This window comes from Stegodyphus dumicola, chromosome X2 (genome assembly GCF_044657685.1).
Source record: "Stegodyphus dumicola isolate Sdum_Otavi_A_Nest chromosome X2, ASM4465768v1".
Lineage (NCBI taxonomy): Eukaryota > Metazoa > Arthropoda > Arachnida > Araneae > Eresidae > Stegodyphus > Stegodyphus dumicola.
Genome location: NC_140781.1, coordinates 125,335,399 through 125,348,055, shown reverse-complemented (window position 1 = coordinate 125,348,055; position 12,657 = coordinate 125,335,399). Strand labels below are relative to the sequence as shown.

The window sequence follows — 12,657 nt, the reverse complement described above, 5'->3', positions numbered from 1 at the left end:
ACAAAATCTCACTGTGCCGGCAACGCCAAACTAAAGTTTGTAAAATTTGCAAAGGTAAACATTCAGAAGCCATATGTTTCAAATCCAGTTGGATAGTTAAAAATACACCAAGTGATAAAAAGGATAGTATATTAATTTCGAAAAATGATACACAAACTAAGGAACAGAAAGAAGAAATTGTTTCGGCCGTTTCACATAATGCAAATAATACAATTCTTTTACAGACTTGCACGATAAAAGTTAAAACAGCTAAGGAAAAGGTGTTTGCCAGACTTCTCTTGGATAGTGGAAGTATGGAAAGTTTTTGTGCTCGCGAGTTAGCGGACAGATTAAACCTCGAAGTCATAAGAAAAGAAAAATTGACTGTCTACACTTTTGGGAATACTTCTCCCGTCCAAAAGAATTATGACGTAGTTAAATTAACTTTAGAACATAGAAGTTCTCCCGATTCTAGAATAGAAGTTGAATTATTAGTAACTGATCATATATCAGGTACAGATATTCCACCTCCTAAATCAGAAGAAATTAAGCAAAACAGACAATTAAAAAATTTGATGCTCGCAGATTTTCCCGATTGTAAAAAACCCATTGCCATTCTAATTGGTGCAGATTATTATTACAACATAGTAATGGGACACGTTAAATACTTAAGCAAAAATCTTGTTGCAGTGGAAACTATTTTCGGGTGGTGCCTACATGGACGAAAAGGTGATGATGATGTCTCTTTAGCTTTCAATGTAGTTGTAGGGGAAGATTTGATTTCCAAACAAATAACAAAATTTTGGGACTTGGAAAACTCAGGACTTATTGATAAGAGGGAAAACTTCGATTCAACTGAAAATGAAGTCGTCAAATATTTTGAATCAAATATAACATATGAAAATTCTCGCTATAAAGTTAGATTGCCTTGGAAACATGACACATCAAATCTAAATAATAATAGGGAAATCGCAGAACAAAGATTTCATCGACTTAGAAAACGATTTAAAAAAGATCCTAATCTATTTTCCGAATACAGGAATGTATTAAGAGATCAGTTAAAACAAAATATTATCGAACCAGTTTCAGAAATTTCAAATGAAGAGGATGTCGTGTTTTACTTGCCACATAGGGAAGTTATACGCGAGGATCGAGCTACAAGTAAATTACGTATTGTTTATGATGCATCATCGCATGCCCCAGGATCCATTTCTTTAAATGATTGTCTACATGTTGGGCCAAATTTATACCCTGAAATATTCGAAATATTGTTAAGATTTCGGTATAATCTAATAGCCTTCACTGCAGATATAAAACAAGCCTTTTTACAGATTCTCATACATGAAAAAGATCGAGACGCAACCAGGTTTCTGTTTTCCAATTTCCCTAATGATGAAACCATTTCTCCTGACATATATAGGTTCACTAGAGTTTTATTCGGAATAAATAGTAGTCCATTTCTATTAGCCGCTACCATTAAACATCATCTGAAAAAATATAATAAACTTTATCCTACAACGGTTAACTTTTTGAATGAGAACGTATATGTAGATGATGTGATTGGAAGCCAACCAACGATCAATGAAGCATTAACTACGAGTCTAGAATCGGTCCAAATATTTAAGGAAGCAAGCATGCAGCTTCACAAATGGCATAGTAACTCGAAACAATTACATGAATTGTGGGTAAAAAAGGGTATCGTTCCAGATGAAAATCCTGAAGATTTTAATAGAGAAAATTTCCCATTTAAAGTCTTAGGTATGGCATGGGATAATTCAAAGGACTTACTGTATTTTGATGTTCGGAACTTATTGTCTTTCACATCTAAACCAATAGAAACAAAACGATTTCTTCTACAAGTGTTGGGTCGGATATTCGATCCGATTGGAATTTTAGGACCTTTCACTGTTAGAATAAAGTGCTTAATACAGAAGATTTGGTTGTCACAAATAGATTGGGATGAACCGTTACCTGAAGATTTGTCCTCTGAATGGAGAAGGTGGTGTGAAGAGCTACCTCAAATGGCTGAATTCTCCATCTCTCGTTACCTTTTCATGCACTCGAACATTAATGTCGAAAATCTCGAACTACATTGCTTTTCAGATGCAAGTGTCAAAGCCTATGGTACAGTCGCATATTTACGTTTCACGACAGAAAATAAAGAAATCAAAACGGCCTTTGTCTCTTCTAAAAATAGGGTAGCCCCACTAAAATCCCTTACTTTACCGAGGTTAGAATTAATGGGGGCATTGTTATCAGTTAAGTTAGTCAGCAATATTCTGAAAGCACTGAAATTGAGAATTCCGTGCTATTTTTGGACAGACTCAACAATTACTTATTTTTGGATCCAGAAACAACCTGAAGCCTTTAAACCCTTTGTCAGGAATCGTGTCGAAGAAATACAAAAATTGAGTTCACCTTAAGATTGGCATTAACCCTGCCGATCTCGTATCTCGGGGAACGAAGATTTCCAAGTTAATAAATGAGACCATTTGGACGCAAGGTCCCCAATGGCTTCAACTCCCTCACGAACTTTGGCCTAGATTAGATATTAAAGAAACAATAGATGAAAACAAGCTGGAATACCGAAAGAGATCCGGTGATATACATCAACTTGAATGTACAATCGAAAAAAGTGCAGATGATCTTTTCGACATATCAAAATATAGCAAATTAGAGAGGGTGTTGAGAGTCACTGCTTGGACAACAGGTTTCATTAAAAAATTAAGAAAAACTAGCGACATTCAAGGAACTCTCACAGCTGAAGAGTTACAAGAAGCAGAAAATTTCTGGATAAGATCAGAGCAAAAGAAGTTTTTTGCCGAAGAATATAAATCCCTCAAAGAAGGTAATTCAGTTGGAAAAAATTCTCCTTTGTATAATTTTCTTCCTTATATTGATGAAAAGGAAATCATGAGGTTGAGAGGAAGACTGGAATTTTCTGACTTCTCACTAGATAATAAACATCCAATAATCTTACCTAAAAATTCTCGACTAACGATTCTGATTGTATGCAAAGAACATGAGAAGATAATGCATGGAGGAATTGCTGCAACTTTAGCTAAAGTCAGATCACGCTTCTGGATTCCTAAAGGACGACAGTTAGTCAATAAAACATTAAAAGGTTGTATAATTTGCCAAAAATATTTAGCTAAACCAGCAGACCAGATGACAGCACCCTTACCAAAGGATAGAATCCAAGAATCGCCTCCATTTGCAGTCTGTGGAATTGATTTCGCCGGACCAGTTTACGTAAAGAGTTCTAAAGACATTCGAAAATCCTATATTGTTTTGTTCGTTTGTGCAGTAACCCGAGCTGTACATTTAGAACTTGTATCAGATATGTCAACAGAATCCTTTTTACTTGCATTTCGCAGATTTTTGAGCAGAAGAGGAAACTGCGTAATCATCTACTCTGACAACGCCAAGACCTTTAAGAGGACAAAGAAATAACTTGAGAATTTTTCAAAAGTTTTAAAAGATGACAAATTCAAGAATTTCATTGCCAAAGAAAGAATCCATTGGAAATTTATAATCGAACGAGCCCCATGGTGGGGAGGGTTTTATGAGAGACTTGTTAGATCTGTTAAAGAATGTTTAAGAAAAATCGTAGGAAAAGCATTGTTGACTTTCGAAGAAATGTCTACACTACTTGTCGAAGTGGAGTCAGTTCTTAATTCACGACCTCTAAGTTACGTTTACAACGACGATGACGAGCCGCAACCGTTGACTCCAATGCACTTCTTAAACATTGGACAAACTGATATGAAGTATCCTTTGACCTTTGCTAGAATCATCGGTAGCAAAACGACAAGAGAAACGCTGTTAAAAAGAAAGCGTTATCAAGAATTGCTGTTAAAACAGTTGTGGTGGAAATGGAAGCAACAATATTTATTAGATCTTAGAACTGCCCATTTCTTGAAGAATCCGCAACTTCAACCAGAACTAAAAGTAGGAGATGTTGTTTTAGTCGAAGGAGATAATAAAAACAAACTCTTATGGAAATTTGGTAGAATCATAAAAATTATTCCTGGACGTGATGGTAAAGTCCGATCATTCGAATTAAAAACTGGTAATGGGATTTTAAAACGTACTGTTCAACATCTATATCCTCTTGAACTTTAGATATTTTGAACTTTAACGATTTAGTTATGCTTTTTCCCTTTTTTTGTCTATTAATGATTAAATTGAATATCGTTAGTTAAGTTTGCTCAGTTAAGTGGAAAATATTTTAGAATTTAGTTCATTTATTAGTTATAACATTTATTATTTGATACCTGTATTGGAATTGAAGTGTTTGACTAATTAGTATTTTTTAATATTTTTATAGAATAGTGATTTATGTACTTGATTGTATGTATAACTGAGTTAGATGAAGTCTTGTCAGAGTTCAGGTGGGGAGTGTGTTAAGGAATATTCTTTGATATCGCCAAGAGATGGCGTTAGGAGTCAATCTATTGGCTTACTTGACCTTTCCCCTTCTGAACACGTGACTTGAAAAAATATTCTTCTTCTTGAAGGTAGAATTTTGATGCACTACGCAATAGAATTCAATTTAGATTTAAGCTGGAACTATTCAGTTCTTGCCTCTTGAGCATTAAATATTCGATTCAGGCATTTTAGCCTACATTGTATATATGTAAATATTAAGCTTAATTAAAATTTATGGAAAACCCTCCAGGCCATGCATCTCGTCCTTTGGATTATGAGTGATTCGACTTTGATATAGAACTTTCGTTACATATATATTGCAGTTAATTATTATCCCGAGGAAACTCGGGCGAAGCAGAATTTGTTAGTTCGATTTCTTTTATCACGGTTTTATTCGGTCTGGAGAAAATTAAAGGAAATATTCAGCTTTGATTGGCAATTTGCCAAATTTTGTTGGTTGCGCGATTCTTTTGGAGGAACTGGTCACGTGTTTCCCTGTTGTATTGTATATGTTGGCTTGTGGATTAGTAATGTATAAAGAAGGATGCATGCATTGAAAAAAAATAAAATAATGGCGATGATGCAAGATAGCGAAAGCGACGATTTTTCAGATAATAATTATGAAGAGATGTGGGGGGGGGGGGAAATCAAATCCAACGAGACAGTGTACTCTGTGCTCCCATGAAAGAGATTTCAGCGGTAAGCCAGTAAGAAAAGAGACCAGATACCAGTGTAGAATGTCGGGCATCACTCTGTGTTGTCCCTTGTTTCAAAAACTATCATACAAAGATTAATATTTAACTTTTTTCCGTTTGCCCGAGATAACTCGGGATAGTAAACTAATATTAAAAATAAATGCTTTTACACCTTCAAAAAATTAAAAATTCAACTTAAAACCTACATATTTTGATTTGTTTCGTTTTGTTGTATTTAATAATAAAATTAAAAAATGTTATGATTTTTTGCAATTTTTTTCAAAAAAATTTGTAAGGGAAGCGGTTAAAGCTGGAACTCTGTGGCATTGCTAGCATTCAGTTATCTAATTCCTTTTGCCACTAGTTGGCCCTAGAGCTTATGACCATCAGGTGTTTTTACATTTGAACTAAAGATTATGTAACGGTTGAATGGAAACTTTGTGATAAATGATTTATGTTTTTAGAATAAATAATAAAATTGTGTTGTAGCTCTCAGCTCTAAGTATATCTGTTATGGATACAATTTTTTAAATGTACTGTTGGAAAATAACTAAGTAGATTTAATCTTACTTTCGAAGGTACTTACTTTTGTGGCCCAAAATTGTGCCAGTAAATTGCTGGGAGAATTTTAAAGAAATGACTTGCCTTACTTACACTGGTATACTCTTGAGAACAGTCAACTTTCCCTAATTAAAATCAATTAAACAATAAGAATTTGAATTTACCTTGAATAAGTTGAGAATATTTCAAGTTATATTTGTTATTACAAATTTTAGGATTTTTTTTTTTTTTTTTTTTTTTCCCAAGTCTCACAACACATCATTTTCAGATTTGTTTAATGAAAAATTTGTTATTACCATGTTTAAAAATGCAAGATTTCAAAGCATTGTTAATCAGTTGTTTAGTTTACATTTGTTGATAATCTTATGCTGAAAAAAATAAAAATACTTTCTTCCTTGCAGAAATCAGCTGTTAATGCAGAAGGCAAACTCCCTCCTGTTAAAGAAGTCAATGTTCATCAGACTGCAAAAGATCCCCAAAACACCAGTGGATGCATGTTACAATAAAATTGTGATTAAAAATTACGTCCACTGTGTATATTAATATATTTTTATACATTGAAAATTATGTTTGGCTGTGCATTTTATGATATGTTGTTGATTTAGTTCATGAGATTAGAATAATATATTCTGTAAATATCCATTCTTTTTAGATGCAAGTAGTTGATAATTCTGTGATTTTGAAAGCAAATTTATGTGTACTGTTATTGTAGAAGGGATATTTTAGGGCACATAAATTAAATAGGTGGTTGTGTTAAATAGGCACAAAACAGGTGTTTGAATTCAGCATCATCAGTTAAGAGTAGACATTACCATTTATTATGTATGCCAGCAGAATGTAATATAACTGTGTTTAATTGCTTGTACTTAGAGATCAGAAATGAGAGAATTTACCAATATAAATTCACATTCTAAATTTGAAGAGCAGCAGTAAGAAATAAATAACTTCTAACCATTATTTAAATTTGTGACATATGCAGAGTGTAATCTTATTCATAACTATTTTTTGTACATTTATATTTTTTACTTTTCCCCCTCCCACATTAAAAGCATATATCGGTCAGCAAGATTGTTTCTGTTGTAATGCTTAGCATTACAGTTATCAATCATTAGTGCGTACTTTCTGCCTAGTGAAAAATATCGGTGATTTTGATAGATTGGTAGCTGTAGTGTTAAAATTGTGAAATGCCTGTGTGAGAGGAGGCATTTAAATATGTATTTTAACTATGTTATGTCTAGGCAATTTGATGCTGGAAATTGACATAATTAGTAACGTTTTTAAACTGATTTAGTGACTTGAATGTAATTTATGTTTTAAATTTCTTTGGGTTTTATAACTTTTATATTTCATTGATCATTTAAAAATAAAAAATTCAAGCTGATTTCTGAAAAGTGATGTTACAGTGGAGCTGGATTCCAACTTGTGAGCCTACAACTATTTCTTAAGTCACTGTTGAAAATGTCAGTTGCTTTTTACGTGCTTCTTTGTTTCATATTGAGCATGTTGAACTAATCGAAGTATACAAAAATAATTCTAAAATTTTCATTTGAAGTAAATTTATATTTTACTTGAAACTAAAAAATCTTTTGTTACCTGTATGAAGTCTAATTTCTTATTTGTTGAGGAATGCTTTTAGGTAATTTTTGTGTAAAATTAAATATCTGTGCAATTAATGTAATATTAAGAAATAATTCTTTGTAATTTTCATTGCATAGCATCTGATTTGTCACAGATAATTTAAGTTTTATTGTCCTTTATTGTTTCATGAAATTGTCAGTTAGGGAAGAAGTATAAATATGCACCTTATCAGAACCCTGATATATTATTAACAAATAGTAATTAAGAGAAATTTCTGTATTGTATTCAGGTAAATTAACATTCCTGATTTGCCTTTCCTATATTTTAATATTTTATGTATGAAGAAATGCAGTCTAGTGAGAACTTGGTTATCCTTCTCTTTTTAAACTGAATCATTCAATCAGATTGTTTTTGTGGCTGACAGTTCCTGTTATATGTCAACCACAAACTAGTCAAGTAGATGGAATAAATCTATACCCCCCCCAAAAAAATGCTGTGTGTGATAAAGTTATAATTTAAAATAACTTGTATTATATAATAAAGAATGCTTGTGTTGTATCTGTATACAGGGGGAAAAAAGCTTTTAAATACTGTTCTAAAGAATAGTGCTGTACAAATGAAATTGCTGTGAAAAATATTTACCCCTAAAAATTATATGAGTTCATAATTATCCTAAAAATTATTCATAAAGAGCTAAAATATATCTTTTTTCTTTATGAATCTTTTTATCTTTGAATAATTTTCCATGTAATTTCTAAATTCAGGTGCCAGTGCGGGAAACTTACCAGAAAATTCTGTTACAAGTTATTATTTTAACTAACTTTTTAGTAACTGAAATATTGGAAAATTTTCTTGATAATCATGGATTGTGTATGGATTTTTTTATATATACCTGTTGGTCACTGCAGTAAGCCAAAAAATACAATATTGTTTTCAACTTTAAATTAAATTGATCATAAAATTACTCTGAAAGAATAAGAGGTACTTAATATTTAGCATGTTTTGGGGAGAGATTATTGTGGATTAATCTTAAATATTTTTTTCAACTCTTTATGATGGTATACAGAGAATCATAATGTGGCCAGCAAAAGCCAGAAGACTGATTAGATGATCAAATTTTCTATGTGTCTGATTATTGTTTTTATAATTTCAGAAATACTTACTGTAATCACTTCAGTTTTTCTCAAAATCAAAATGATTAACTTGCTTTGTGCATTGAGATAATTGTCTATTTACATAGTGGCTCTTAAAAATATACTATGTATGTTGGGTTTTGTGTGTGCGTGTGTGTGTGCATTTTTGGAAATTTTATTTACTGTTAAATTTATCTTCATAAAAAGTAAATTCAACTTTCTGTGCTACAGAATGTGAAAGATAAATCTGCATTTTGTTAAAAATAAATATTAGTCTTTATTCTAATAAAATCGTAAATGATCCTCTGTACATGGTTAGAACTGTTGTTTTATCATTTCGTCATTTTAATTATGTATAGTGACATCTTCAGATGCAAAACTGCTTTCCTTCTTGTTCAGAATGTACCCAAATTAAGCTTTGCAGGTAATTTAAATGTGCTTTTTCTGTTGGCTGCAATAAAGCAAATTTTATAAGAGTTTGTTTTAGATTTCTTCTTGCTATTTAGATTCAAGCTATAAATGATCTGTTGACTTAGCCTTTAAAACTTTTATGGTCAGCTCTTCTGTTATAGTTTCTGTCTAGTGATACTGTGGTCTAAGGTGATATTTTGCTATATATATTTAGTTAATTTGCCATTTCGAATCATAAGAGTTATGTTAACAGTAATAAATACTTATCAATCTTATCGTTTCAGACAGAATTACTGAAGAAATCAAAGATATTAAAAAAAAAAGTTATCAGATTGCATTTCTTTTTTAAAAATTGAAGAACCGAAGAAGTAGGTTGAACTCGAGTTATATTACAAAAACTTATAAACAAAAATTTGGAATCTAATCTTATTGTATAGAATCCATTCTTTCTCAAAGAATGGCAAAATTCAGCACAATTAGTCCTGTTCTAGTTACAACTTTTCTGATATTTATGAGATGTCCAAAAATTTTAATTAATAATTTGATAAATGACTTTAGCATATATATCGTATTCATGTTAAATGTGGGGAAAGCTAACTATGCATCCAGCCTGGTCACCTGAGTTTGAACTCAAGTCAAGTCGAACTACTTGTGTGCAGAGTTCTCAGCTACTGGTGGGTCTTTCAATAAATTTTGGAATGGTTCATCAATCAAATGTGATTTAAATTATAATATTTATAAATTAAAAATAATAGATGCTGAAAAACTCTGCATCACATAGAATACCCAAGCATTTGATACTCTTGGTATTAAAAAAATATTTGACTATTTTCTTATTATGCAAAAGCGATATCGCTTCAATGAAATGGATTCATCCTAGCAGATTTTATGTCACTGGTTACTCAACAGCCAAGGATCACTCTTCATTGCACCTTCTGAAATTCTATTCTACACATCATTTTGGAAATCACGGATATAGAATGAGAATTTCATTACCATTAAACTGAAGTTTTAACTTTCAGAATCAGCGAAAGCCATTTACTTTGAACCTGAAATTTAATTAAACCAAAGTAAGCAGTTTGTATAAAACGTACTATTAAGAAATTTAAAACTGTTAGCTGCTGTGCGTAGTTCAGAGTGTTTGATGAAAGTTTCAAGACTGTTATTGGTAAAATGCAGTTAGGTGCCATGATACCAGAAATAAGTTGGTGGCCCAAAAAAGAAGACACCAAAGTACTTTTCTTTGGAAAGGGGGGAGATTTTTTTACATATGGTTGGGAATTTTCTGTTCAATATTTTCCCGATATATACTTACATGTTGACCAACATATCCGATATATATGTATATAGTTTCTATCCAAAAGCATTTGCTCAGCCTTGATATAGGACAGGTCCTGATGTAATTTTCATGAACACAGTGTAACTTATAGAAAAGACTAATCGTTTATGAAATAATATGCATTCAGAAAGAAAAATTTTTGTAACTCTAAGACTAGAAAATAACATATATAAATTCTTACTTTTTAGGAAATAAACTATTTACATTTCTACTGCATAGCTACATAATATGTTGGTGTTTAAAAATTAAAAGTGTTATGTTTTGTCTTGCACATCTTCCAGAGGAGAGTATTTGAAATTTCTTCATTGTCCAGAAGTCGAGATGACTACCCGAGTACAGTTTAAATAGTGATTTTGGGCATGCTTTTATGACTTTCATGCAGAACACAGAACCTTCCATCACATATTCATGAGAGTTGCTATTTTAATAGTGAGAGTTTATTCTGGGTAGAATTATGAAAAATGACAGCAGTTGAGCTCCATATGATGACAAAGATACATGGGCGGCATTCTGCAATGCCATATAAAAGCTCGTTCGGGAGTGCTGTCAACTTAGACTTTTTCTTTTAATGAATGATAGACTAGATGTAGCAGTAATGTGAAACTGAAACGCATCCAATTCCATAACCATCAAAACTTTCGCGAAGTATAGAGGTTTTTTTTTTTTTTTTTTTTTTTTGTCTTCGTTTAAACTCTTAATGTATCAAAAAATGGTTTGGTTTAATCATCAGCTCTCATGTAAAATGCTGAGATGTATATAAAAATGAAAAGTTTTAACTTGTTTATGTATCAGTAGTGGGCACATTCTGCATCGGCATCGACGCATCCAAGTTACAGAAGTAATAGCATAACAATCAGAGAAGCCCAGTTCATAATGTTATACTGATATACCAATATTTCCAAGACTGGACCCGACTGTCTTGGATCACTTGCAGTAGTAGTAACACGGCTGCCAAGATTCATGGTTTGAGTTGAACCTTCCCTCCTTTTTTCCTAACATCATTGAATAGCAAATGTTTTAGGATATTTAGGCATCTGTTTTTTACAGCAGGGGGTAGCATAAAAAGGGAGAAGTTCATTATTATGCCCCGCTTGTTGGTAATGAAATTCACGGGTTGTTAGGATTAGATTATCTAAGCAAGGTCAAACTGAGGGAAGTAGTGGACAATATTGATGTCTTATATGCATACGTTGAGTTCATCATCCTCTCAAATATATGATGTGAAAAGGTAAAAGCTTTTACTAAAATTTATGCTAAATAATAAACTGAATTTGTTATGTAACAAAATACTTAATGAAAAAAAAATTTAAAGCTGATTGAATTTTAATCTTACTATATAATATTTTATAACCAGTTTTTAATGAAAAAATGTATTTTAATCGGCTGTTTTTTTTATTTTGAATGATGATTGTGGTTCCACTATAGCATGATCTGAATAGCTATATTGAAAATTATTATATTATATTAAGTCATTATTTTTGTTGACGTCGATCTTTCAACACATCGCATTATCCGGAGCCTAAGCGGTAGTAGCAACTGCCTACGGCGGCAAAACCAAATTAACTCCCCCCCCCCCAATTTTTTTTTTTTTTTTTTTTTTTTTCCCTATTGCCTGAATCTAGAAAATGCAGGAATAGTAAAATAAATACAAAAGGAATTGACAGGCTTCTGACCATTCCTAAGTCCTGGGGTAATGCGTATTTGTACACGCGACGCGAAGTGAGAAAAGCGCACTCGCAGGTGACAGGATTTAACAAGCATTTTTTGCCCTTCTATAGAGATTTAAAGCAATGCTTTATTTATGCAATAGCGTCCGACTGGTTTATTTGGATTGTGGTAGCGTTGCGATTTTTGTAACGTTTACAACGTAGTGGATATGAAAATTGCTTTTTAGAGGTAAGTTAGTATTGTTTATTGTACTTACACATTTAATAGTCTAAGTTCACTCAACGATTTTTTCCAACCAAATTGGCTGTTTATGTATTTATGTTTAATTGCGATTTTCTGGGGTTCTATTAAACCAGTTTCAATACTACATTTGCTATAAGTATTGCTAATAACTTTTAAATAAGACAGCTTTTTGGGTAGTGCTCTGTGGTATGCCCGAAACGTATAACATTTTTTTAAATCCCTATATTTTGATCCAAGGTATCTCGGGTTATTTTTTACCATTCTTTAGAAGATGCGCTGTATATTCGGTTTTGATTATTCGATTAACCTTATCCAATTAACTTTTTGTTTCCAAATGTCTGACGAAGAAAAGACTATCTGGCAGCCAATATAAAAAAAAAAAAGTGGGGAAAGCAAACCCAACTTCAAAAGTACACAGAAGCGTTGCATAGCTTTTTAAGAGATGATAATAGTTCCAAACAAAGCAAAGAAGTAAGCGATTGTTGAGATTTAGATACTATCATAAATTATGATTTGGACTATCAAGGGAAGAGCAACATTAATGATGAAATTAAGAGTTGTTGTAGACAGGAACAGGCTCATCAGGTTTCGAGGCAATGGATACTACCACGGAAAATGA

The 12,657-nt window shown here is 32.2% G+C and overlaps 1 protein-coding gene across 2 annotated transcripts in view; it reads left to right on the top strand.

Annotated features, from left to right (window-relative positions):
• The window catches only part of LOC118195332 (BRO1 domain-containing protein BROX-like), a 79,636-nt gene extending 70,783 nt beyond the window's left edge, over window positions 1-8,853 (top strand). For both annotated transcript variants that reach the window (XM_085809777.1, XM_085809778.1), the window contains exon 11: window positions 6,068-8,853. In XM_085809777.1, coding sequence (XP_085665903.1) covers window positions 6,068-6,172 — 105 coding nt within the window. In that variant the 3' untranslated portion in view covers window positions 6,173-8,853. The remainder of the gene's footprint in view (window positions 1-6,067) is intronic.
• Window positions 8,854-12,657: the final 3,804 nt, after the last annotated feature.